The sequence below is a fragment of the Athene noctua genome, chromosome 9 (genome assembly GCF_965140245.1).
Source record: "Athene noctua chromosome 9, bAthNoc1.hap1.1, whole genome shotgun sequence".
Classification (NCBI taxonomy): Eukaryota; Metazoa; Chordata; class Aves; order Strigiformes; family Strigidae; genus Athene; species Athene noctua.
The window spans coordinates 27,735,192-27,763,145 of NC_134045.1; the positions used below are offsets into that span (position 1 = coordinate 27,735,192).

General features: G+C 44.4%; 3 protein-coding genes across 4 annotated transcripts; 2 read left to right on the plus strand and 1 right to left on the minus strand.

Annotated features, from left to right (window-relative positions):
* Window positions 1–1,029: 1,029 nt before the first annotated feature.
* On the minus strand, window positions 1,030–8,580 carry GABARAPL2 (GABA type A receptor associated protein like 2). Its single transcript, XM_074913690.1, has 4 exons — window positions 8,394–8,580; window positions 8,022–8,077; window positions 3,670–3,842; window positions 1,030–1,625 (listed from the first exon to the last, which is right to left on the minus strand). The coding sequence occupies exons 1-4, from the start codon at window positions 8,425–8,427 to the stop codon at window positions 1,535–1,537; spliced, it is 354 nt and encodes a 117-aa protein (XP_074769791.1). The 5' UTR covers window positions 8,428–8,580; the 3' UTR covers window positions 1,030–1,534.
* A 310-nt stretch (window positions 8,581–8,890) lies between these two features.
* Window positions 8,891–16,614, plus strand: TMEM231 (transmembrane protein 231). Of its 2 annotated transcripts, none has more exons than XM_074913688.1 (7): window positions 8,891–9,073; window positions 9,153–9,322; window positions 10,355–10,483; window positions 11,812–11,955; window positions 12,152–12,233; window positions 12,367–12,472; window positions 13,362–16,614. In XM_074913688.1, the coding sequence occupies exons 1-7, from the start codon at window positions 8,932–8,934 to the stop codon at window positions 13,549–13,551; spliced, it is 963 nt and encodes a 320-aa protein (XP_074769789.1). In that variant the 5' UTR covers window positions 8,891–8,931; the 3' UTR covers window positions 13,552–16,614. The 2 variants fall into 2 exon arrangements, with proteins under 2 accessions (XP_074769789.1, XP_074769790.1); XM_074913689.1 differs by having other exon boundaries at window positions 12,367–12,468; window positions 13,358–16,614.
* A 153-nt stretch (window positions 16,615–16,767) lies between these two features.
* On the plus strand, window positions 16,768–27,789 carry LOC141963754 (carbohydrate sulfotransferase 5-like). The gene is made up of 2 exons (XM_074913371.1): window positions 16,768–16,941; window positions 26,121–27,789. Exon 2 carries the CDS (start codon window positions 26,149–26,151, stop codon window positions 27,328–27,330), a length of 1,182 nt encoding a protein of 393 aa, XP_074769472.1. The 5' UTR covers window positions 16,768–16,941; window positions 26,121–26,148; the 3' UTR covers window positions 27,331–27,789.
* The last annotated feature ends 165 nt before the right edge of the window (window positions 27,790–27,954 follow it).

Consider the following 27,954-nt stretch of genomic DNA (forward strand, 5'->3'; position numbering starts at 1 on the left):
AGTATTCAAAGGCCGCAATATAAGGTCTCTCCAGACCTTTCTCTTCTCCAACCTAAACCACCCCAACTCTCTCAGCCTGTCCTCACAGCAGAGGTGTTCCAGCCACCTGATAATTCCTGTGGCTTCTGGAATGGTTGAATAGGTCCGTGTCTTTCCTGTACTGACAACTCCAGAGCTGGACACAGCACTGCAGAGTCACAAGTGCAGAGTAAGAGGGGGAGAATGGGAGAATCTGCACCCCCTACCCCCCCACCCCCCTCACTTGCCCTGCTGGCCACACTTCTCTGGATGCAGCCCAGCACACGGTTGGCTTTCTGGGCTGCAAGTGCACGTTGCTGGCTGACAGTTTTCCATCCACCAGTACTCCCAAGTCCTCCTCTGCAGGGCTGGTCTCAATCCTTTCATCCCCCAGCCTGCACTGATAGCAGGGGTTGCCCTGACCCAGGTACAGGACCTTGCACTTGGCCTTGTTGAACATCATGGGCTCACTTCCTGAGCCCGTTTAGGTCCCTCTGAATGGCATCCTGTCCCTCAGGCATGTCAGCCACACCACTCAGCTGTATAGTAAAGCTGTTCTTTCATGTACATGGTTCTGTAACGTCCTTACAATAGCTACAGAATTTTTACTTGGAAAGGACACATATATTTATATAACTATCTGTAATGCAACTACTGTTTTGTTGGCGCTTATGCAACTGTTGTAATCTCTCTGCAACAACTCATACAAATTATACCTTTCAGTTCTCTGGCTCTCTGGTCTCCTCATTCCTTCTCCTAGCTGCCCTTTCCTTACATGCTGTGCTTTTGTCACCTAGGTCCAGCTTTCCAAAGCCTACGGTCTTTACTTCTCCAGCGATGGGTGGGCACAGCTCTTCTGATGAGATCTGGTAGCTCTGAAGCTGTTGGTTTTGGAACCCCCACACAGCAGCTTATTTCTTCCTTGTATCATCATCCACATACTACAGGTTGAGAAGCTGTACAGTGTCTAGTAAATGTGATGTATAACTTTCTGGCCAAAATTAAGGTAAAGAAATGACAGCACCGCTTGTTTGTGACAGGAATTTTTATTGTACTTTGTTAATTGAGAAAGAGGAACATATTAGCTCAATTCAACACAATCAGAATCTTGCTCCTGCTTAGGATAAGCTAGCAAATCCAGTGTTCCCAATTCTAATTTAATGGTTTTATTTTTCTTAAACTAATACCTCAAAACAGAATCAATGCATATTCTTCTTTTCGTCTTTTAGTAGCCCAACTACTTTGCTTTATTATTTAATCGATGTTATCAAATGTATCCCCCAAAGGACTGAGGCTCTGGGAATTCATAGCCATGAGAAAAAAAATACACAAAAACAACAAAACTTTTTTTTGATAATTTAACAGTCTAATAAAACAAGACCTATCAATATATTAAGAAATAAATCCAGTTACAAATGCATGTATATAGAAGGAACTTCTGTGGATGCCAGAACAGAAAATGATCAGCTATTTACAAGATACACAGCAGGATAGTATAGTAGCCAAGACCCACCATTCAGAAACCAAATGTGTTCTCTCCACTGTAGGCAACATACAAGAATCCATCCTCATCCTTTTCCTTCTCATAAAGTTGTCCCATAGTTAAGCTTGAAGGGGAAAAAAAGAGAAAGTTGTTTGGAACATGACAGTTGCAAATGGTAAGAGTTAAAACCTCACACAAACAAGGATTCAGAAAACCTAAAACTTGTAAGTCTGTGATTACATTAAAATACAAAAATGAGGGTATATGAAAAGCAGTTGACTCCTGAGTTACCAAAATGATCCTGGGCTCTGCAGTTTTTTGTTACTCCTTCACAAACGCCTTTGTCAGAATGCTTCCTTATTTTATTGGAAATTAGTCACTGAATGTATTTCAGATTCTGAACCATCTATTATTGATGCTGTGACTAATACCAGGTTCAATACCCTGATAGCACCTTCCTTGAACGCAGCTGCATTACTGTCGGGCTGCTTGTGTGAGCAACCTCATTTCTCCCTCCACCTGGTGTAGTCATGAATGTTCATCTGGTCTCAAGTCTATCAAACTTGTGCTTTTTAGACTGTTTCTTTGAGGTCCAGGTTGGTCTGGGGAGTAAAAGCTTTGTTTTCTGTATTGTTAAAAAGCCACTACTGAAAATAGTCCTAGTACCAAAATGTGTGGGCGATAAATTACAAGTGAGCCAGAAACTGGTGCTTCTTCAGTGAATAAGGTGAACATTTGATCAATGAAAATTTTCTTAAACTGCATATGCATGTGGCCCTTCACAGCCTAAGCAGCTGCAATCTTTAGGGCAATGTCTGTATTTTGAAAACAAACCCAAGTAATTACTTTGCCAGTACAACTGCTCCAACCCTCTAGCTACAGATGAAACAGGCAGCTGACATCAGTTGCACAAATGACACCTCCTCAGCTCACCTTTCTCTGACTTCCCAAGACTGAGAAAAGGCTAGTGAACTGAAAGATGTAGACTGAATGTGCATGACAGGGAAACGATTGTGGCTTTTTACCCAAGAGAGGAGCTGGGAAGAGCTGCAGGCAGTACTTGAAATGGAAGGGAATTGGTGAGTAGTAGATAAATTTCTGGATTAGGAGAGAAGGACGTCAAGAGTTAGTGGTCTATGTAATAAACTCAGACTATGAGATGAGTAGAGCCATTAACAGGTTAGATTTTTTTGTTTATCTGTTAACAAGTTACCATTTTTGCATTTATATTGAAGGTTCAAGACCTTGTTTTTCCACCAGAGATGCGACATCTCATCATGAACGTGTGAGATGAGACAATGTGCCCTTCCTTTTTCTTTAATGTTCCTATCAGTTCTACAGCACTGTTGAGAAGATGACATGCAGGGATTCCTAATACTCTTAGAAGAAGGCAAGCAGAAAAAGATGGTTCTCACAGGTCCCTACTGTGCATCACAAAGTAAATAAAAATATTCCTAACTGAGTCTGGACAGGTTACCTGGCGGGACTGTTACTGTTACACAGGTAAGGATTAATAATACTATATCTAAGCCACATAACATCATGATGTACTGTTTTCTCAAATAATACTATTAAAGTATCTCATACAGAAAGCAGTTGTAGTAGCTGCTTCTGCTATACATTATTCTGTATGTAGCAGACAACAATGAAACTTATTCCTCTATAAAAGCAATGTGAAAAACCTCTCTATAGTAATTTTGCATTTTGTGTTTATAGAATAAGTAACTTTTAAAACAAGAAAGAGCAACCAGTCTGTAATGTGACAATTTCTTTGTGAGCTGACAGGTTAGTTTTTTCAGAATAATTTATGGTGTTTGCTTTTGAGTATTTAACATGGAATTTTTTTTGTTACACTGAGAATGAATATTTTTTTGGCATTGATGATGTAAATGTTCTTGCACTCAACCAGAGATACCATAATAACTCCAGAGCTCATCCTCTTGCCTTGGGAGTAAATCATATTTTCCAGACACCTTTACTTTCAGTCTAGCTCAAGAAATAAGGTGTTTATCAAACTCATGAGAAAAAACCCCTATCACAGTGAGAATAAGACGTAACCATACACCTCCTAAAATCACCAAATAAGCCTCAAAGAGGGGAGTTACTGTTCCTCTGACACGCACCGGCTTGCTGAAATAGTTCTGAATACCAAGTGAATAGCCTCTCACCTGGATTGGGGGACAGTCTTGTCTACAAAGAGGAATATTGCTTTCTCAGATGGCAGCTGAATCCTCTTCCTGATGATCCACATGAACTGGGCCACAGTGATGTCAGATGGAACCAAGTACTTCCTCTTGTCAATATCAACTATCTGAGATCCTGAGACCTTCTCCACTATGACCTGTAAAGTGCAGGTGTGACGGTCAGGCTTTTTGGGATTGGTATGAACAGACAGTGTCAGTAAATCGCTTGCTGGTACAGGCTTACAACAGTGAATGGGGGGAAGGAACAAAAAGGTTTATTGACCACAACAAACGAGAGGTAGAAGTGGCTCAGCATTGCAAAACCTGATTTTACAACTGCACTGAAACCTACATTCATATACACAATGGCTCAAAATTTGCCCAAGGTTGACAGTCATGGGGTAAAAAGATGCAATGTGCTAAAAGAAACCTATGTCAGGAAAGTATACAGATCTTTTAATTTTTCGTACACCGATGATAGGAAATTACTGGTGTGGACCCAAAGCTGACCGTGAGCCAGCAGTGTGCCCTGGCAGCAAAGGCAGCTGATGGCATCCTGGGCTGCGTTTGGCAAAGTGTGGCCAGCGGGTCCAGGGAGGTAATCCTTTCCCTGTACTGGCACTGGTGAGGCCACACCTGGGGTGCTGTGTCCAGGGCTGGGCTCCCCCAGTACAAGAGAGACACAGACATACCAGGGAGAGCCCAACCAAGGCCTCGAAGGTGTCTGAGGGACTGGAGCATCTCTCCTGTGAGGAAGGGCTGGGAGAGCTGGGGCTGTTCAGCCTGGAGGAGAGAAGGCTCGGGGGGAATCTTATCAATGTGTGTAAATACCTGAAGGGAGGGCGCAGAGAAAATGGAGCCAGGCTCTTTTCAGGGGTGCCCCGTGGCAGGACCAGAGGCGACGGGCACAAACACAGGGGGTTCCCTCTGAACATTGGGAAACGCCGCCTTAGTGTGCGGGTGCCGGAGCACTGGCAGAGGTTGCCCAGAGAGGCTGTGGGGTCTCCCCCCCTCGGAGGTATTTGGCAGATGCGGCCCTGGGCAGTTGGCTGTAGGTGGCCCTGCTTGAGCGGGGGGCGTGGACCAGGTGGCCCCCTGTGGTGGTGCAATTCCTACCCCTCCCAGCCGTCCTTGTTGGGCTGCTTGGTGCCAGGTGTGATTCCATCCACATTCCCCCGAGCCATCCACCAATCTATGGAGATAAGGACTGTATAACCTTGAGGAGCCTGGCTCCTGCCCCCCTCTGCTCAGAAAAGGTTATAATGGCTCATCATCTCCTGATGGCCTGACACACCTGTGCCTGGGATGTGGTCAGATGGAACAATAACAGGGTTGCATGTTATTCAAATTCTTGTGCAACTGCCGGAAGGCACCAGATAGTATTTGACAAAAGTCAGTTATCTTGGACCCTATAAACTGTGACCACCAGAGAAGCCCTTTGAGCTCTCCTGGATCGCAGCAGCCTGTGACCAGCATCTCCCCTGAGCTGGGACGCCTCTCAGGTACCAAAACCCTTAAGGTGTCGTCTGCTCCAGACGGAAGGCCAGGGCGAAGTCCCCCCGCTCGAGTCTCAGTTATCGCCCGTTGAGGAATGCCAAGGCATTGTGAGTATTTGCTCTGAACTCGAGAGGGAAATTTTCTTTGAGCCAGCTTCCATTTCACCTGTTTATTGGTGGGTATGCGTGTGTGTGGGTACGTACCCTTACCCTTGTTCCTGTGTGTTTGTCCCTTTTGTGTTCATTTTACCGAACCCAAACCCCTTTGTTTCTGTATGTATATGTCTGGTTTGTGTATGCGCATGTACATATGTGTATAAATTAAGGTACCGTTAAGTAAGTTAGAGTGAATATTGTCATCTTAGAACCTGAATAAGTCGCTTTTCTTTCTGAGTTATTTTGTATTGACAAATAGTTGTTAGTTATTAATAAATCTAAATTATTTTTTCTAAATCATTGCCGTGTCAATACTTTCATCCGCGACACCCCTGGAGGTCCCTTCCCACCTCAGCTGTTCTGTGACTCTGTGATTTATTCATACCAGGACATTAATGTCCTAATGTGTTTAAATATGGCTAATTTTCAAAATGTTCTGAAGTTCTACATGAAGAAATAGGGTATTCTGCAACAAAAGCTTGGGAGGCAGGGCAAGAAAAGAACAGGTGTCTACTGAGACATTCAAGGCACAGGCTGCTTGAAAACTTCAGGTTTAGGAGTGGCTTGTCTGCGCTAGTTCCCTTAAACTAACCAGTGATTGAAGGAAGGAGTCCAGGAGTTCTGTCTTTAACAAACTGAGGCATCTAACGATATTCCTTCCTTGCCCCATTCAGCTATTGTGGAGTGAAAAATTCAACTAGTCTGCAGCACCAGTACCTGAAACAATGGCAGGTGATCTGAGGAAATGCATTGCCTTTGTACAGATGCTTATTTTGGTTTTGTCACTATCACAATAGGAAAAGAAAGTAGAATAGAACAGAATAGTTCAATTGGAAGGGACCTACAATGATCATATAGTCCAACTGCCTAACCACTTCAGGGCTGACCAAAAATTAAAAGCATGTTAAGGGCATTGTCCAAACGCCTCAAATACTGACAGGCCTGAGGCGCTGACCACCTCTAGGAAGCGTGTTCCAGGGTTTGACCACCCTCTTGGTAAAGAAATGCTTCCTACTGTCAAGTCTGATCCTCCCCTGATGCAGCTTTGAACCATTCCCAGACATCCTGTCACTGGATACCAGACACAAGAGATCAGCACCTCCCTCTCCACATCCCCTCCTCGGGAAACTGTAGAGTGCCAGGAGGTTGCCCCTCAGCCTCCTTTTCTCCAAAACAGACAAACTCCGAGTCCTTAGCTGCTCCTCACAAGACATGCAAGTGTGACATCATTGCTTGAAATCTTGTGTTACACAGAATTCTAGTTTGCAATGAGAATGTCCTATCCTATCCTCTTTTAAATTGTCATAGGACTAAATAAAATCCCATGATAGGAAGAAATACAGGTTTAATATACACACCACCTCCACCCTTCCAATTTAACTGTCTTCTTTAAACAGTGTCTCAAGTTGCTTGTAACAGATGACAGAACCAATTGCCTTGATATGGCATATAGCAAAAGAAAAAAAAAAAAAGGAAGAAATATTAGAAATAAATTCCAGTAACACTGAAGCTAAAAAAAAGAGTATTTAGGTGAATGGGGGGGAGAACCACCAGTCTAGTATCTAGTCTGCCATTTCACCCGTTGTGCAAAGTGGCTCTCAGGCTTCCATCCAGATCATTAGCGTATTCATTATTACTTTTTCTTTTTCTCCCTGAAGTCTTTTATATTCATCTGTGGAGCATACTGTACCATTACACAACACATACCAGTATGTCAGAAACTCATGCTAAGTAGAGCTTCAGCTAGCTAGCTCAGTGTAGAGTTGAAGAAGCCACGTTTATCCGAATACAGTCAAACCTCTGATCGAGTTGCAGTGTGAACTGTGGTATAATGCAAGGTTCTAGTTGGTCATAGACCACACGTTTGTTTTTTTACAGTGCTTTGCAGTATTGCTTTTGATTTGACATCCATGCTCTCTGCATTTCTATAATTACTCCGGAAATGATTACTGACTTCCCAGAGCTAGCCACCAAATATTTCAGCCAGGCTCAACAATGCCACAAGGAAAAGAAACGAAGCATGGCTGCAGTACGCTCTGGAGTATCAGTTGGCCTGCCAAGGATGCCAGTTGAGCACTTCCCCAAATCACCAGAAAGGTGTTGTGATGTGATTTCTGTCTGCGTGCATCTGCTGTACCAGACTTACACTGCCAGATAATTCAGCAATGTAGGCATCTCATTCTAAAATCTTTATGATTACAGCTTCAGTTTAGAGTGCAACAAACAACGGTGTTTGCATGGGGGATTCACGACAGTAAGACTGGTTACAGGCATGGAATACATAAGGGAAAAATCACCTTTCTTATACAGACAGGATGAAATGTTGTCAAGGACTAAAGAATTTCTGATCTTGGGATCAGGTACAGAATGAATCCCAAAGACACTGAAGGTATTTCTTGGGATATAATTGCCATTAGAAGAAACCGTGACATTGATAAACCATAAACATGCCTGGGAAGTGTTTAAAAAGCCAGGCACTCTTGCTCGTTTATTAATACGCACTGGGGCAGAGGAGGAAATGCTGGATTAGTTAGATGTGTCTGGAGCCTCTGTAAAACGTCTAAGGACACAAAAGGGAAGATGAATTTACTTAGTAGCATCTGACCAAAGAAGAGAGAGCAGGATGGAAACAGCTTATCCACCTTTGCCTCTAAGTACTGAGACGAAGCTGGCTCAGTTACTCACCGGGACACGGTCAGGGTATTTGGCTCGGATTTTTGCCGACTCGACACATCTGTGCTCTGTGAACAAAACTCGTAATTAGTCATTGCATAGAAACAGTATCGCCAGTGTCCGAGGCGGAGAGGGCAGCGCCCGCGGGGACGGAAGCGTGCGGGGATCACGACCGTCTTGCCCCCCTCGAGGGGGTCTCCAGCTGTTGAGGGAGGCCGACCCCAGGCGTCACGCCACCCTTCGGCGAGGGCCGCAAGCGGCTGCCCGCCCAGAGGCAAGACGACCGGCTCGGGGAGCCGGCCGCGGCGCACGGCCTCGGGAGGCCTCGGGGCGGATGGCGACGCAGGAGCCGGCGGGCGGCGCCTGGCCCGGGCCCACCCTTACCCAGCGCGTGGTCCTCCTTGAACATCCACTTCATGGTGCGGGCCGGCGGGAGCGGAGCCAGCGGCGGCGAGGCCCGTGGGCGGGCGGGCGGGGGCTCGTGCCGGGCAGCCGGGCCTGTCGCTGTCACGGTACCCGTCACAACAACAACAGCCCCGGCTCGGCAGGCGGGACTTCCGGCTCGCCGGTCCCCTAGCAACCAGCGCTTCCGGCCGGAGATCGAGGGGCGGGGTGGCGGCATCCGGGCTCGCAGTCACCCGGCGGGTGCGGGGCCGCACGCACGTCCAGCCCGAGGCGCTGGAGGCCGCATCAGGGGCTCTGCCTCTGCGGCCGGTGTCGCCCCGCTCCCCGCCCCGCTGCCGTTCCTGGGCGCTTTCCCGCCCCACCGCGCGCGCCGCCGCCGGAATGCAGCGGTCCGCGCTCATTGGCTGCCGCGCCGTGCCCCCTCGGCGCCCTGGCGTGCTGATAGGCGCGGCGCCCCGTCAGTCCGGCGTCCCGCCGTTGCCGCGGCGCGGGCGCACGCTGGGGTGGGCGGCTGGCGATGGCCGGCGTGGAGTTGTTCTCGCACCCTGCGCTGCTCACGCGGTACCGGGCTGGGCTCTGCTCCGCCGCGGCGCTGGCGCTGGCGCTCCTCACGGTGCTCACCTACGTGCCGCCGCTGCTGGTGGCCTACCGGAGCCACGGTGAGCGCCGCTCGGCCCCTGCGGCGCGGCCCGGCTGGCGCGGGGCGGCCCTGAGGCCTCGCGCTGTCTTTGCCCGCAGGTTTCTGGCTGAAGCAGAGCTCGTACCTGGAGCAGCCCACGGTGCGGTTCCGGTACGAGGTGCTCTTCGTGGCCACCACCGGGCCCGGCCCGGGCAGCTTCTTGGCGTGGAGCACGTTCCCAGCGTTCAACAGGCTCCAGGAGGACCGGCTGCGAGTCCCGCTGCTGTCGGTAGGCCTGCCTGGGGCGGGCTCGGCAGCGGTGGCGGGGAGCGGAGCCGAGAGGGGAGCGGGGGAGCGGCCGGAGCCAGGGGATGAGCGGTGGCGGCGCCTGTGAGCGGGCGGCCTGTGGTGCACTGCTGCCTTCGCGGATCAGCTTCAAGCATAACCGCGTGCCTCGCAGCAGAATTCGCTTGGGACAAGTGATTTTTAACCAGTTTTACTACCTCTCAGTGTTACAGAATGATAGACCTATTTAGGTTGGAAGAGACCCTTAGGATCGTCAGGTCCAACCGTTAAGCTAATGCTACCAAATCCACCACTAAAACGTGTTCCTAAGCGCCACTGGTTTGCCTGAACACATCCATTTACTTTCCTCAGATGATTTGTGCTCCCCTCCTCGCCATACAGCTTATCATGTTCTGAAGTTTGCAGGGGTTGCTAGGCAGCCCCTGGTTTGGAACGCAGGTAAGTCCTTTCTACAGCACATAGCCTCTGCTCTGCAGCCGTTATTCCTTCTGGGATTCAACGGTGGCAGTTATTTTTATGTGTTAGCTCTGTTATGACTCCTGTCATGTTTGCAAATAGCTGAAGTACTGGGCACCTGTGGCTCAGAAGCGTAGCAAGCCTCGGCTCACAGCCAGGAATTGCCATACAGAGCCCATTAAGAGGCAGGCTGAGCATCAATCACACGTTTTCACAGAATGTGACAAAGACCCAGCGCTAAGGCATGCTTTGTAGCATGCAGGGGAGATGGTTGGAATGGCTAAGGCAGAGGAGACCTTGAAGAGTCTGATGAGCTTTCCCTCCCTGGGGCGCATACAAGACATTGTGTAACAGACAAAATTGCAGGCTTCGTGCTTGTCTCTAGTCCTGTGTCTATACAGTCAAGCAGCTTTTTATTGCCTTCCTAACTACAGTTTATTTGTTTCCTCAGTATGTGCGTGCTGCAGTTGTGGAGGTCCTCTGGGGTTTTACCTTTTCTGGTTTTCTTTCTAAAAGAAGTTCCTGTCTTTAAAAAAAAAAATATCTGACATTCTTTTAGACTAGAGAAGAAGACAAAAATCAAGATGGCAAAATGGATCAGTTGTATTTTAAATTGGAACTTCCACTACAACCTACAGAGCATGTAGTTGGTGTTCAGCTGATTCTACTCTTTTCCTACCGGCTTTATGTAAGCATTTTTGGTTTTATTTGTTGTGACATACAGACCCAGTGTAATATTCCAGTAGTGGTTATGCAAAGGTTGAAAGAACCTCTCCATGTTTCAAATTCCTATCTAAAAGATTTATTTTACTAACAAATATTTCATTTTCTCTTCCTCTGCAGGATCATTCCTAGTCTAGCTCTGTTGTGTATTTTGATATGTTTTGTTAGATTTTTTTTTTTTTAAGCTGTATATTGTCTTGGGCTGTAGGGCATCATAGAGGACAGAGATGCACAACAGTGCAATATTGGTGTAGGTGGCTTCAGGAAATAACGGAGAGCCTTGCAGTAGGCAGAAGGATGAGCATTTTTACATAACCAGTTACTTTCCTGAGGTGGAGGTGCCAGCTGTTGCAGCAGCCTAAAAGTCCGTACATTTTGCTTACTTAACAGGTCTTAAAGCAATGGTAATCATTTGGCAGGACCTTCTGTATCTTGTAACTGGGAGGGGGAGGAAGGTTTTCTAGGGAGACAGGAGAATAAAATTCTGATGCCATTGTATCTCAAATGGCAGTGTAATTAATACCTAAAACAGTGAGTAAAACGCTAGTGCACAGAGAACCCATGGATGCATCTGAAAGGAGCAGTAGGATAGAGCTCTGTTGCTTGCAGACACACAGGCAAGAAGCTGTTTTACTACGGAGATTGGGCTTAGTTTATCCAAGAGACTCTTGCTGATTGCAGATGTACAAGCTTAGCAAGCATAGCTGTGTGGTGGAGAAAATATTCTTCAACCTGTGAGGCCCAGAGTAAAGACTTGACAGTCCTAAATTTGTGCTGAAGCATTAGGTCAGTGATTAGTATCACAGCGAATTCTGATATTCACAGTACCTTGGTTTTATAGTAGATGTGAAAATTTTCTTTCAGACTGAGTGTTTGATAAGGGCTAAGGAACTCCTTGTTTGGTCCTTACTGCAGAGCAGGAGTCCTTAGCTGGTTTTGCCTGCTGAGTATTTTAAAGTGTGTCTCTAATGAATGTGTGTAGTTGTCTTGATGCTTTTCACATGTTATGGCAAGTCAAATCTTTTTGTCGTTAGCCACAGACTGCTGGACTTCACTGAATTTCCTGTGGAATTTTGTTTTATAAAGTTTGTTGACTAACGACTGAGGTTGTTCCATTAAAAATTGTAATTCATATTTGGTGTTCCCTTGTTTAGTCTAATGTGATGATCTGAAACTTGGAAGTCAGGAAAAAATCAAATTCATGCAAAAAATCTGTAGATACAAAGAGGTAGAAAAGTGTGTTGTGTGTCTCCCCCCACCCCTAAATTCTTCTTTCTCTGTTCACCATTTCAGAGAATGTCAACACTTGTGATGCAGAGCATGGCTTTTCTTCAGTTTTTTTCTCCTGTGCCAGGGTCTCAACTCTATGTGAATGGAGACCTGAAACTGAACCAGAGGCAATTACTTAACCATTGTGGCCTGGATACCAGATACAATGTGAGGAAACTTTTTTTTCCTTACCCATCATTTTCCCTCCCATTCTGGCAAGATGTTCATCCCTCCCGTTCTGGCAAGATGTTCAGTCTGATGTTTATGTGCACTCCTTCAAGGGCATGGTAACTTTGCATAAGAAACTTGGTAGAATCGCTTTCTTGAAGAGCGGACAAATAATGCAAGTATCTCCTTGTAACAGGTGTCTGTGGTCAATGGCACAAGTCCCTTTGCGAGTGACTATGACCTACCAAACATCATTGCAGCATATTGGGATAGAAATGGTAAGCCTGAATGTGTAGCTGCATATTTCAGGATAGCAGTAGTTAGTATATTGGCAGCAGTTCTCTGAGGATTTAAGTCCTGTGTTAAGGCTGAAAAGCCCCTTAACCTGGATGTTTCCCTTCCCCGTTTCAGTGACAACAGTCTTTTCAGATCCCAACCCTGTTTGGATGACTGGAAGAGCAGCAGATACACCATTTATCATTAACGCCACTATTCGTTACCCAGTGGAAGTTATCTTATATCCTTTAAAAACTGCATAAACTGTGATGTAACTGGGCTGCATTATTTGAGCCTTCACATAAAGGCCAAATGAAAACTGTTTTCTTCTAGACTTGTTGCTAAACTTTTCCTTTGTTAGCTAAGCAAATGCTATAGTTCTGGGGTTAACGGAATACCTGTTTGCCTGTTCCTCCAAATGATTCTGCTTGCATAACCACTTTTTGCCTTTCTGTACTGGGAACCTGTGTGGCTTTTCAGCGTTAATAACCTGGCCTTGAAGGCAGTTTCTTAGCCCTTCACAGTGAATATCCTTAGTAAGTCTTGCTTTGCTCCTGCAGCACCTGCTGTCCCAATCTGTCATGGATGCCACTATCAAAGCATGATGCTGTCTTCTGTGACTTAAAGCCAAATCATTAGAAATCTGTATGCAAGATAAACTCACCAAATAATAACCCCTGTGGATGTGGCAGATCTGTTACATGCACAGACAGACCTGAATTTTTTTTTCTACAAAATAATTCTTCATTCATTACATTCTTCACTCATTTTCTCAGACAAGAACAAGCCTGTGTTTAAAAGAATCTATATGGAGCACACTTTTTATGAGGTTTGTTTACCTGCCTGAGTGTTACCAATAACTACTTTCTGATGAGTCAGGGAGGAAGTAGCCACTCCACACAATTGGTTTACATGTCTTCTAGGGCCAACATTCTCTGCAGCTTTTGTTACGTACTAAGGCTTTTAGGGGTTTCCATGACTTTGAATTTGCCACATGCTTTGAGACTTTGAATTTGCTACACAAACTGATGTCTAAAGTTTTGTGCCTTTCCACCTCTGAGTTCCTTAGTTTACTTATTGCAGTGGTAGTATCAGAAACTACTTCATTAACACTCCTTGACTTTCTTTAAATATCAGCCAGGATTTTGGGAAATTATTAAATTTGCCTGGATCCAGTATGTCAGCATTCTCCTTATTTTTCTTTGGGTGTTTGGTAGGATTAAAATGTTTGTGTTCCAGAATCAGGTCTTGACTACAACTCCAATATCACCAGTTCTGCCAGTGTCTCCAGTACTGTCCTACAAACAGCACCAGTCCTGAGGAGACACCTGAGAACACTTTAAAGAAATGCAGTTCAAAAATAGATAGCTGCTTTCATTCTCAAAATGCTTTTTACTTCAGAAGATCAGAACTTTGTAAGTATGTTCCAAGTATGTTCTGTTAGTGCTTACATTTAAAATACATGTTCATTCATCTATTTCTCTGGGAACACTGCTTTGGGATGGAAAATTTTTATAAAGAAGAACCTCAAACAGGGCCAAAAGAGCCATGAAGATGCACGCAACCTGGGATAGTGGAAGGTGTCCCTGCCTGGGGCAGGGGGTGGCACTGGATGGGCTTTAAGGTCCCTTCCACCCCAAACTGTTCTGTGATAATTTTTTTTTTTTTTTTGGCAACTGGAACGCACTTCAGTAACCAGTAGAAAGCAGTGAGACTACTTCGACATGATCTTAATTTTGTTAAACCTTGAAGACTGAAAATAATATGCTAACAGTAACAATATAAGCTGTTTTTACTGACTTGTAAATCACTGCTCAGAGTTCTGTCAAGAGCTGTATGTACATGCATTTATGTGCACTATGAAATGAGAAAATATAAGGAATGTGAAGAAATGTATGGATGATTTAAGGTCAGAGCCACACCTGCTATACATGCTCACTGATATAGTTACTAAATTAGATGATGGAAAATTCAAGGTTGATATGAGAAACTGGGTTGTGGGTGATAGGGTCTGCAAGGTTTGCACAATCAGCTACTATTGGCATTATTACTGCAGCACTAGACCATTAATTGTGAATTGGAACTAGTAAAACAAGCCTGGTATTTATTTAAGCTAACAACCCCCCCCAAAAAAACTACCAGAGAAGCTTCAGAGTTCCAAAACAAGTGAATAATTACTTTCAGAACTTAAATGATCACTTAGAACAGATAAATTCAATCAATTATAATCACGTGGTGAGCACTGAAAGACTATGTCCCTCATTCTTGATGGGGGTGGTGGTAGTAGGGAAGATTTAATATTTTCTCTTTCTGGGCTGGCTTTTTATGCCAGACAAGCTTAGAAAGGAAAACAGCAGTATTTCCATTATGTTTTCAGTTTTGTAGTTAAGCAAAGTAGTGTTACAGCAGGAGAGAGTCTAAAACAATTGCAGATGATAGTTAACAAAATTTTGAGTGTCTTTGGTTCTCTTGAACTCTTAAGATGTGGTGCAGCTATGAAATGTGAAAGAGCAATTTGTACAGCAGCACCCCACCTTTTGGCTATTGTCCTCTAGAATTCAACATCCTGTCAGTTTAGAGACCTGCCTATTTCTTTTTCTTTCTCCTCCTCAAAATGGCCAGCTTCTTTTCAAATTTCTGTTTAAGCTTATTTTAAACTTCGTAGTCTTGCAGCTTGCATTTCTCCCAGGTTTTACATGCTGGATGGACTCCAGCCTATTCTTCAATGCAAGTAAAACATTAATGTGGGGAGCCATGTCTTGGTTATTCAAGACACTTTTGTGCTTGTGAAACGTAAGTATTTAGATACGAATTGTAAATAATTGCAAGGAGCATTTGCTGTATATACACTTATATATTTTGGTTTGAAATATTCAGTTTGCCTTTTGATCTTTAAAGTCTGTACCTAGCAGCCTAGGACTGCTGATAATTGGCTTCATACCAGAATGCACAGAGTCAAAGCAACTGTCTACTGCTTTTTAGTGTTTCTTGGCACTATAGAGGATGAACGAAGGGGCTGATAATCTCAGGCTGATGTACAGCTGGTCTGCTGTAGTCCCAGCTCTTCTCCCTTGCAGTGGCGATTGTGCTTGTGTGACTGCATGAGTTAATTCAGGGAGTTTGTTATGGTGAAGATCATCTTTGCCAAATACACTCACTTTTCGAAACAAGGCAGTTCTGTGAGTGAACTTGGTAAGTGTCTGCACAAGCATGAAGGTGGGCATAAGCAAGGGATGGAAATCTCTGGAGCAACCACAGAATCCCATTTTAAGGGTTTGAGCTGTTGTACTTTCACAGAATGGAATGTGTTAACAGTCCTCCAAACTGAACAGAAGTCTGTTTAAGGTAGCAACTGGAATGTGAAAGAGGATAATGCCAGAAAACAACAATAATATTGGGAGACTCCATTATCTCTATCTCACTTTACTCTCCTATTGTATCCTTCCACATGAAGGCAAATGATGCAGCTCAGAGCAACAATTCAGTGAATGCATGTGAGAGAAATTGTGAATAGGTCTGGTTCAGGAAATACAGAGAAAAATACAATTATGTTCCCCTTTCCTTTAGAAGGAGGAAGCTGGAAAAAATCCTCTACAGCTATTTAAGTTAAAAGAAGGAAATAAAGAGTTAATTGCTTTCAGGTGACATGCAACTATTTAGTATGAACTGAAGCAATCCCTCCCTTTCTTTTGAAAGAGGCGTGTTTGACGACTGGGACTAATAGTGAATGCAGTGTAAAAGGAGCAGTAAAGGCAGATGTGACTACAGCAGGGAAAAAAAACTGTTTGTAATACCTCTGCTGGGGTAATTTCCTGTATCACTTTTATACTGCCCACAGTTCTTGGTTCATAGTTCTACCTCCTTTTTCAAGCTTGGAGAGGTATTCTGCTTCTGTAAGTAACCAAGCAATAGAAGAAAGGTAGGTAAGATTTTATGGCTGTAGCAATAAAAAGTGTAAGGAAGAAACATACCTGAGAATCCACTGTCACTAGCATTAGAGGAGCTTTAGGAAGGAGTCGCCTGTCTTGGAAGGTTCTCTGTAAGGACTCTTCCTTTTAGCTTGTTAAGTAACAGAAAATAAGACAAAACCACAGCATTGCTACACAGATCTGTATGCTCATACGTCAGCAGCCCGAGTGCCGTTCGTTGAGGAAGGACACGGGCGTGTGTTAGGATTAATCGTACTTCTGTAAGTGGCTCTGTAAGAGGTAAGTAGCTGGTTAAAAGTTCTGTGCGTAAACAGAAGCGGGAACGTGGGCGAGCCGTGCTCGGGGAGGGTTTTAGGGGGTGATGCCTGGATGAGACACCCCCCCGCTCCCGGCTGCTCCCCGAGCCAAGCCGAGCCCGCAGCCGCTTCAGGGCTCGCCCCAGCCAGGCAGGACGCGGCGGAGCTGCAGCTGGGCGGGGGTGGGAAGGCCGCGGGGGGCTGATGCGCGGGGAGAGGCCGCGGGCCGGGCCCGGTGCGGCCGCCGGGGCCCCGCGGGTCGCGCGGCCGGGCCTTTGCGCGAGGCCCCGCCGAGCCGGTCCCGGCGGGGCGGGGCGGGCGGCCGGGCCGCCTCTGCCAGGCTGCGCCGTTGCCCGGGAAATGCTGCGGGTGGGGGGCGGATCGGCCCCTTCCCGGCTCCTCCCGCCGCCTCGGCCACGTCTGAAAGCGGCTCATTGTCTCTGAGGGCAGCTCGGATCCGCGGCGAAGCCGGAGGCTGCAGGAAGGTCGGGGCAGGCCGGCGGGCGGGGGGCGCGGGCGGGGGCAGTGCCGCGCTCCGCGGCTGGCGGCGGCGCTCCGGGGCTGTTGGAACCGCTCGCCCGCGGCCCCGCTCTGCCGGGCGGGAGCGGTGACACGCCGGCGTCGCGCGGTCCCGGCCAGGCGTTGCTTGAGCGGTGGGCAGTTGTTGACAGAGGCGAAGCTGTTGAAGATCACCTTTTTGGGGGGGGGTGGGTGTGTGTGTGTGTGTTTTGTTTTTGTTTTTTTTTAACTCCCCCTAGAGATCATGGCTGATCCGGGTCAAGATGGGTTTGTTTGCTGGAGTTAGATGGTGAAATCAGGTGCTTGGGAGAACATACCCCGTTTTCTTGCTGTTTTCCTGCGTTGTCCAGCCTTTCTTTGTAGGTGAACGTGACATACTGGACCAAAGAATTTGTCGTTGTTTCTTGTTTGCAGCGGTTGCCTCAGTGGGGCACACGGCACACCTCAGCCACTCATCTTCAGACCGAATTTGAGGACACTATTGTACTGGTGCAGACAGTCTCAAATAAGTGAATAGCGTTTAGTTGCTGCGAATGTCTCCATGTCACCCCAGTTTTGCCATCCTTAAAACCAGTAAAAATTATTAACAAAAACTGCAACTGATCAGACCTTATTTCTTCAACACTGGTAATTCTAGTAGCTGAAAACACTGGGATCTTCGGCTGCGTTGCATGAAGAAACAGAGAAATAGGTGTAGGGCTGTGCCTTGATGCTGCCATTTGCCCAGGCTGGACAACTTTCAGTCCAAACGATCTAATAATTAAAAAAAAGCCCAGTACCTTTTTTTATAGTAATTTTATGGTTGTATCATAAAATTATGGTGTTGCATGCATTGTATCATAATGTATTTAAGGCTTATGATTACCTGGAAGCAACTCTTCTAATCTCATTTTCCACTAGGTTATAAAAGAAAGTACGTTTTCAAAAGCTAAATTGACACTATCAGGTGAAATTCAAATGTTGGAATTCAAAATGTCTGATCACAGTACATTTACCATACTTGTATTATTTCCATTGCAGTTTCACTGTTGTCTTAAACAAGTGGGCTTATTAATTCTTTCAGCTATTTAGCAATGATCAGCTATTGGAAAGACTTTGAAGTACCAGTGGTTATAGGAGGCACCCTTCAAAATAACACTTTCTTTCCCTGTTCAAAGACCAATATTGTTGGCATTACAGTATTACATATTGTTGGCAATACAGTAAGCTTTTGCCTTGTGAAGATGTGTTGTTTCTAGCTGTGGAAGAACACTGGAAAGTGATGTTTTGTCAGCTGGATGATTTATAGCAAGAGTTACTAGTGATACTGTTTACATTTTTTTTGGACCAGCTTTGTCATGTTCCTGCATTTCACTTTTTTTGAGCAGCAAACTGTGTTTCTAATGTTAGCTCACAGAAGCTATCCTGGTTGCGGTTGCATTGGTACAATGTCTTATAGGTGAAGTATGTAGTGAGTGAACTTCTCCATGGGGTATAGTAGACCTTGAGGTGATCGTTGTTCTGCTTATCACACCATGCACAAGCGTTTTCCTATTCTGTAAAACGCATGATGACACTTGCCATTATCAGTTCTTTTCACAGTCAGTACTGAGGTGTTTTGGAGAATTGTAAGTACACAAATGATACTTGTATTTGGCTCATATGATTGCTCTGAAAGTCAGCATTTAGTGTATGACAAGCATTACAGGTAAAAATAATTTTTGTTTAGCAAAAGGTTGAGCACGTAACATAGCATTAGGTATTCATTTTTCTGTGGAAGAGATCGATTTGGGAAATTAATTAAATCTGTATTTTTGCATTTTGTGGAAGTTGAAGTAATTTCTGTGTAATCTACAAAGACTTTGCCTTTAAAAGTGCTGCATAAACTGTTCTAAATGAAAGTGTGCTGGAAATTTTCTCAGACACAAAATGGCCGGGGAAGACTTTGACAAAGACAGCTAAGATTCAGTTACTCAGAAGTCATTTTAGGGGAGTAGGCACTTGTAATTCTTCTCAGATGTTTTGCTTTATTTCAGCCAGATTTTTCAGTCTTCCTGCAACAGACCCAGACTTGTTTGTTCTGAGGGAATCTTTCATCCCAGCCTTTTGTCCCAAACTCAGAGAGACCCTATGTTTCTTTACAGCTCTAATGTGAGGCACTCGCTTTCTGTCCTCCTACAGTCTTTTTAGTATCCCAGAAAAAAATGAGAAGTGTAATAGGAGAGTCTTTTTTCTTTTTTAAGCTGTAAAGTTATTTGTTAATTTACTAGGTGTCTTCAGGTTGAATTCCGTACTGAAAGGAAGTTCACTGAGGAATTGTGATCCTTTCAGTGCTGACCTGCAAAGATCTGATTACTCGACTCCAACATTACTTGTCTTGTGTGACAAATAAAAGTCCCTGAAAGCAAGAGCTAAATGATAATCCACTGCACAACTTATTTCATTTTTCCCACATTATTTTCTACCATTCAGAGTCTGAAAAGTGCTCTGTTTAGAAAACAAGCTTTCTGGGACCAGTACTGCCACTCACTGTATTTTCACCTTGCCCGGTAAAACTGGATAGCTTTCTGTAGTGTATCTAGTCTCTTGGCAAGCAGTGGCAGATGCTAGTGGCCCTGCAGCTTGGCGTTCTATCAGAGCCAATTTAAGTGATGAAGAAAATTACTGCTTTGTTGGAGAGTTTGTGTAATTAATTTCCTTTGCACAGTGTGTAAGAATAGTTATTCTGGGGCAGACCCAGGGTGCATCCAGTCCAGGATCTTGTTTCCATTAGCAGCTGTTAGTGGACAAACCCTGTGACAGAGCTTGACTCTGGACTGTCAAGTAAACCATATGTGCAGATGCTTTTCAGATCATGTTTTGAACATTTGCATTGGCTTGTGAGGAGGTGATTCTGCCTCAGGAATTTGTTAGAATTAGACTTCTGATTATTTTGCTGTTTGCCAGAGACCTCTCCGAAGACATGGTATCACAAAAACGGTATGTATACAAAAGGGATAGCAGTATTACTTATACTGCTATCACAGAAAAGGGCTAACGTTGTAACTGTTACTGGATTTATGCTTAGCAGTATTCGTTATGTACAAAAGCATGTATTTTGATACCATCCCGTATTGCAGTGTTTCAAACGTCTCAGCCAAGGGATGAGAAGGCTGTTGGAGCGTTCTGTGCTGCAACTCCATGTCCCTCACGGTCTGTTTTTTCAGCCTCTTGTAGCTCCCCTGCTGCTTCAGGTCAATCTGATTTCATGAGTCGATGAGGAGCTGCTTGCTAGAGGGTTTTGTCACCGAGATGGTGGCTGAAGTGGCAGTAATGCTGGGACAGCTGGCCCCTCTGGTGCTTCTCTCCCTTTGCCCCCGTGTTTTCAATCTGCTCTAGTCAGGCAGGTGCAGGCAAAGGAAGCACTGCTGTGGAGCAGGGGAGGAGGGAAGGAGACAGGAGCGAGCCCCTCTAGCTCTCCTGAGGGGAGCGTGGGGTAGGCAGGTAGTGCTGCTGAGCTGTAGGCGCACAAGGAGGGTACTGGCGAAGAGAGAGTCGAGGCAATGGCAGAGCAAGGCACGGACTAGTGTTTCGCCTAGTAAGTGATGAAGTTCTGCCCTGTTGCCTTTCTGTGCTGAAAGAGCAAGCTAGCCTCACAGCACCCTCTGGCGAGTCCTGCGATGGAGTAAATAGAGGATCAGAAGGCACAGCCTGTATCATGAGATCCTGTCCCTCACAGTTAATGTAATGATAGAATGTAATCTATTCAGCAGATTTATAAATTACATATATGTATGTGTGTATATATATTCAGCAACTTTTTGAGAAGGTGATTCTTCAGGTTGTTCAGGAGCTGCTTTCTGATCAGCTAACATTGTCAATCACAAAAGAGCTTGGGGGGTTATAAAGTTGCACATTAAAGGAGCGTAGGTTTAACCCGGGCTGAAAGCACCTAAACTACAGAATGCAATTGCAAATGTGAAAAAGGTATTTACATGCAAATAGAATTACAAGTGCCCAATGTGAGAAATGCAGAAATAAAAGGCACTATTTACAGAGAAAATCCAATGAGCTGGTTGTGTATTTGGCCTCATGCACTGGAAACTGCCTGAGAAAATACTCTTAGAGATGCTGCATTTTGGAATGTAATTACTAATTAATTTGTGGTGTCTGCATGTGTGCATATTCCTGAGAAACATCCCAACTTTCCAAAAAGGGTAGAAGGTGAATCTTCAATATTCAAAATGGATATCTACTTAGAGCTTTACTTTGATATTGCACTTCTTCCTGCAGGTTGTATCATACTGAAGAATAGGGAAATAGCTTTAGCTACAGTCATTTTACATATTATTTGTAGTGCTTATGGTGGGCAAACTACTTAATAAACAAAGTATGGAATAATACTCATGTTAGCAGGTCTTTTGTTGGCACGGTATTGTCTGCGACAGTACTTGGGTGGGAATCAGATCCTAGAAGAGGTCCAAGAGGCTGTCAAGGCAGATGTCAAACAAAAAGCTATGTACATGCTTTCATTCCTCACTCCTCCACCCCTCACCAGTAAGGTATAAAGAACAGTTAGTGTTTGCATTTCAGCAGAGTGATCTTGATTAGAGTAGAGCAGCAGTTCTGTGTAGCTAGAGCAGAAACTAAGTCTTTAAAAAGCATCACTAGGTCTCTAAAAGCTATGTTATGGGTTAGACTGTGAGGAGCTGCAGAATGCAGTTGTAGTGCAGAAAATGGCTAATACTCTGCAGATGAGAAAGATTTCAGGTAGTTATGGCTGCCTCTCAGTCATAGAATCTGTTTCAGGACAACTCCTTGAACTAGCAAATGCAACTGCTCTCCCACTTTTGCTTAGATGCTTTCTTCAGCTCTGTTTGGGAAAGTGTCAGTGCAGGCTGCTGGATTGCTGATAATCCTCACAGTTTAGAGAAACTCATAGATGCTTCTGGTGACATAATACGAAAAAATTTGCTCTTTGAATGAGGCAGATTTTATGTATGAAGAATGGCCATGCTGAATTAAAAGTTTATCTGCTTTTGTGCCTGACAGTAGCAAGTAGTGGACTACTAGGGGAAAAAAATTAGATAATACAGGAAATGTGATTTCTCCTAGTGTACCTCCCAGATGCAGACAGATACCTTGGGCCATCTACAGTTTAGGGAATTGCTAGGCCTCATCTTTTCATTTAGCTGTCCTTGAGAGGCTCTCCTTCCATTACTTACTTTAAATTGGTGTAGTCATTTGTTGAATTCTTGTGTACTCTTGCTGCCACAGCATTTTGAGGCACAGTTTCACATTTTTATACAGTGTACAAAAAGGTTTTGTCATGAGTGATCATTTAATTGAATTCTCCCAACTTTCCTCTTTTGAGCAGTCATGAGAGTTTGTAGTTGCTGTCTCCAGGTCCATTGTGATTTTCCTGTCCAGGGAGCCGCTCTTCCAGGCTGAGGAGTGATGGCCACTTCTGTGTTCCTTTTACAGAAGTCATTGACTGTCCCTGTGCTTGATCTTCACACCTTACTGTATTCTGCTATATTTTCTTGAATAATTGTGGGCAATTAGCACACAAAATATGCTGCTCTAAAAAAAAAATAATTGGTCCCATATGGAGTCAGGACTCACTGGGATCCCAATCGGGAGATCTTGGAGCTACGCCAGGGGCCCAGTAATTCCATAGTAAACATTTCATGGTTTAGTGCAGTGCCAAGGTATCAGTTTATAAACCAGACTACACTTGTCGTTCTTCAGTTCCCTTTAAAGTACAGCTTTCATATTGATTGTGCAGCAAAACCAAAAGCCAACTTGAAATATATTTGGTTCACAGACATCACAACCCCCATCCCACTGCCAAAAGTTGGTGGCATATTTGTTTGCTGTCCAGACGCTGTTGCCAGAGCAGAAGGGGGACATTGGGCTATTTTTTCTGGGCTATTTTTTCCACACTTGTCTGCCTGAATATAGTAGTAGCTATTTGAGTGAATATATTGACATCTGGGTCCTGTGAAAAGGTATGCTCTTTTTGTGGCTTTGAATTTGCTTATGAACCTGGCCCTGAAAAACAAGGTTATTTATGAGCATTCTGTTATACTTGTTATGTTACTATCCTCTCAGATAGGTGCACTTCCATATTCCTATGGAGTTTTTTTGTTCCATTTTGCTATTTAAAAAAAAAGGCATCTTGAAGTGAAAACAATAAAGGTTACTGTATAGAGAAGCTGGTGAAGTATGGGCTGGATAAGTGGTCAGTGAAGTGGATTGAAAACTAGCGGAAGTCCAGGCCCACAGGGTGGGCGGTCAGTGGAACGAAGTCTAGTGGAAGTCCAGTAACTAGTGGTGTACCCCAGGGGTCAATACAGGATCCATTCATTAATGATCTGGACGATGGGGAAGAGTATACCCTCAGCAAGTTTGCTGATGATAGGAAACTTGGAAGAGAGGCTGATACTGGGAGATCTTATCAATGTTTATAAATAGCTGAAGGGAGACTGTAAAGAAGATGGAACCCGGCTGTTTTCAGTGGTGCCCAGTGACAGGACCAGAGTCAGTGGGCCCAAATGAAAACACAGGAGATTCCCTCTGAATATCAGGAAACACTTTTTTACTGTACGGGTGATGGAGCACTGACAGGTTGCCCAGAGAGGTTGTGGAATCTCCCACCTCAGAAACTGTCAGGACATGGTCCTGGGTAACCGGCTGTAGGTGCTTTGTCAGAGAGGGGTTGGACCAAATGACATAGACAAACTGCCTGTCAACCTCAGACATTCTGTGATTCCGTGAGACAAAACAGGGTCCTTGAATTGCTATTTGGAAATTACAAAATAATTGTACCAGCTTCATGAGAAAAATGTGGGTTTTTTTATTTTTTTTATTTTTTTTTCACAGAAGTTGTGCAGGTTTATCTCTTTCACCATTCATTTATATTTTATAAGTTTGGCACTTAGCTATGTGTCTCTGTAATGCGAGCAGTCACCCAGTAGTGACCCTGCTTGAGAGACTGATCACAGGGGAGGCCTAGCATGGCTCTACCTGAAAAATCCATGTAAACGATTTTGTGGCATGATTACACAGTAGGTGGTCAAAAGGTATAATACTGATTAATTTGAAGACCTGTGTGGATGGCTCAAGCTGTGTTCTGTTGCCAACCGTGGTCTGGAACTCCCCCGCTCTTTTAACTTATATGCCTTTTTGTTCCCTACCTTCTTCCAGCTCCACTGCTCATGTGTGCTGTGCTGAGTTGTTTTGGTGCTAAAGAGCCAGGTGAAGAAAAACGAGTGGGTCGCTTTCTTCCAGGCTAGCAAACTGAAACGGCTTGGCAGAGCATCTGATAAGCATTAGGACTATACAAGGCAGGATTAGAGGGCCATGGGTGTCATCCCAGGAGGTGCTATTGCAGTCATATGTCACAGATACTTGCTCAGAGTTGATGAGAATGTGGCTGTCGTGGTTTGAACTCAGCTGGTAGCCAGTCACCACACAGCCAGTTGCTTACTTTTTACCCCCCATCCCCAGTGAAATAGGGAAGGGACAATAAAAGGATAATTCATAGGTTTGAATTAAAAAAAGCCATTTTAGTAATAGTAACAAAACAACAGTAACAATAGGAAGTCCAAACGGGTAATACACAATGTGGTTGCTCACCACCTGGCGATCAGTATACAGCCCGTCCCCAGCAGCAATCTAGACGGCACCAAAGATCCCACCCTGCCGACTAGAGATGGAACTGAGAGAGCACATGCCTCCTTTATGTGCAGAGCATAACATCACATTTGCCTTACTCTCCTTACAAGATACTGTATGATACCGAAGGCAGATGCTTTTATTGACTCCTCTTCCCTACTTTTTCCTACTTTCCTTTTTCATATTTGTCCTGTTTTTCTTGGCTTAAAACCCAAAGTTTAGTAGCAAAATTGTGTTCATTTAAGATAGAATGCATTTCTTTATATTGTGAAGAGACACTTAAGCAGTGGAAGGAGTCAAAACAGGCCATTTCTAAAACCTCTTTCATTCACCATTTATTTCAGCTTTTGGTACTAATTAATAGTTTTTTTCATGTTTTAATAGGCTAGTACTAAGAATGTAATGCTTTTATTATGGCAAATGAGCATGTATCTGTATTCATTAGGTCTGTATGGTTTACTTTCAAGAGTCCAAAGTGTGTTGATATGTGTACCTTTCATGTAACAAGAAAAAAAATTGTCTAAATGCAGGTAGGTAGGAAATGCTTATATGTAAAACTCTCTATGATCTTCATACATGAGACTTTCCTAATACTGCACCTGACTGTTTACAGGTGGAATCTGCAAAAGTGAGAGCACAAAGGAGTAGGTGCCAAAAACCTCTAGTAAAAAGTTGTGAGGAATGTATGTGGCTTGAACTTTGACTTCAAAATAAAACAGAAGTCCACTTGGGGTCGACATGCCTAAAATTTTCCAGGAGTTACATGCAGACTAATTCTAACTCACAACTGGATAATTCTGTAAATGCAAACTCAGGGTATTCAGTCATGGTGTGTATGCACTCCTGCCAAAAGACACACACATCAGCTGCTTTTTCATGTTAACATTTCTTGCCGGCTGTGGCTTCGGGTTGAGAGTTTTCACGCATCTCCTGCAATTTGGAAAATAAGAGGGTTGTGCGCAAGCATCAATTGGTGTAGCACCCTGCCATCACTTCAGGGTACAGTGCTTGCATTAGTTAAGATGATTTTTATTTCTGTAGCCACAGCTACTGATGTTCCTGTCTACTCCTTTTAAGGGATAGAAGCCCTTGTAAATGTTAGACTGAAGTGGAAGTACAGTGGAGTGAATCAGAAAGGGTTTTTACCCTCAGCAGTGTTTAGCAGAATTCAAGATGAAGGTTTTGTGTATTTTGTAGATTTTTTTTTTTTCCCCCCCCAACAGCTGAGCTGCATCAACCCAAGTTTTCCTTCAGCATCAAACGTTTGCTCCAAGCTTATTTCTGCTGTGATCTTGCTGTCATGCATTACTTTCTTTCAGTTTCCAACAGCTGTCACCTGCAGATGATCCTCTCCCAGTGCCACTGATTAAGAAAGCAAATAGTGCCAAATACATACATGCGTATTTGAAGAAAAGTTTTACTACTGCAGGAGTTTTTATTGTGTAAGTTAGATCATTACTGTGCCACAGGAGCAATGGTTCACCAGCATTTTCCTTCTCTTTTTCAGCTTTTTAAATTGCTTTTCCTCGGTGAGAATGGCAAGGATTCGGATTCCTAGCACAATCGTTATACTTTTTGTTATGGTTCAGACTGGATTCTTACTCTTCATGTATGCTCGGTACAGTAGCTTCATGCCTCGGTCTGAGGAGAAACCATCTCAAGTCCACATCCTCATTCTCTCCTCCTGGCGGTCAGGATCTTCTTTTGTTGGTCAACTTTTCAGCCAGCACCCCAGCGTCTTCTACCTGATGGAGCCCGCCTGGCATGTGTGGGTTACGATGTACCAGAACAGTGCTAAGGTCTTGCACATGGCAGTGCGGGACCTAGTCAGGTCGGTCTTTCTGTGTGACATGTCTGTATTTGATGCTTACATGCCTTGGAAAAGAAACTTATCCGATCTTTTCCAGTGGGCAGTGAGTCGGGCTCTGTGTTCAGCTCCTGCTTGTGACTCCTTTCAACGTACTGACATAACCAGTGAAATGGCATGCAAGACTCTTTGTGGACGGTACCCCTTCAGCAAAGTGGAGGAAGCCTGTAAAACTTACAGCCATGTTGTCATCAAGGAGGTTCGATTCTTTGACTTGAAGGTCCTCTACCCCCTTCTCACTGATCCATCCCTGAATCTCAAAATTATCCACTTGGTCCGTGACCCCAGGGCAGTCGTCAAGTCACGGGAACAATCAGTCAAAGCCTTAGCCCGTGACAATGGAATCGTTTTGAGTACCAATGGCACTAAAGTGGAAGATAGCAAATACAAAGTAATGCAAGAGATTTGTAGAAGTCATGTTCAGATTTATGAAACAGCTACCCTAAAACCACCTAATTTCCTTAAAGATCGCTATTTAATGATCCGTTTTGAAGATCTGGTCAGAGATCCATTATCAGAAATCTCTGAAATGTATAAATTTGCAGATCTTAGTTTGACCCCCATGCTCAAAAGCTGGATCTATAATATCACACATGGACAGGGACCAGGAAAAAAAAAAGAAGCCTTCAAAATCACATCTCGAGATGCAGTTAGTGTTTCACAGGCCTGGAGAAATGTTCTTTCCTTCCAGAAAATAAAGAAAATACAGGAAGTTTGCAGAGGTGCTATAAACATGCTTGGCTATCAGCTGGTGGATTCAGAAAAAGAACAGAGAGATCTGTCATTGGACTTAGTGTTGCCAAGACGACAAAATCAATTCAGTTGGTCATCATTTAATTCAAAGCACTGAGACATCATTTTCAAGAGATCTGGAGGGGGTTGGGGGGGTGGTGGTGGTGTAGATGGTTGAGTATTTGCCTACTGTGCAGCATATAGGTAATTTGAAAATCTTTGGCTGATGAGTTTAGCTGTCTTCCTGTCTGCTGTTTTTCCATAATGGGCGGATGATTTTTGCTGAGTTTCTTACACCACAAAACATAAAAAAAAACCCACGAGAAATGCCATGAGATACTTGTCAGATTGCAAATTTACAGCTGAGCTGTGCTGTTCTCAATATTATTTTAAAAATATAATTTAAGTACTTTCTATTAAAAGATGAATTGTCAAAAATATCTGACTGCTTGTTCTGTACCTTTTGCATCACTCCTCAGTCCATTTCTCTCTCGATCCTTCTGTTCTGCTCCTCACTTCTCAGTTTCTCTCTCTTTCCTCTGTCCTACTCCTGCACGTAGTGTGTGATTGCATGAGGTTCTGTGTCTAGCAGGCCTCATCTCGTAAGAGCTGTGAGACACCTACATCTTCTCATAAGTGGAGGACAGCCAGGCACCTGGAGCTGTAGAAGAGGAAGGGAGAAGGCAAACAGAAGGAGGAGTCTGACCTGTCAAATTCTCCTGGCAGCACGGAGAACTGCAGT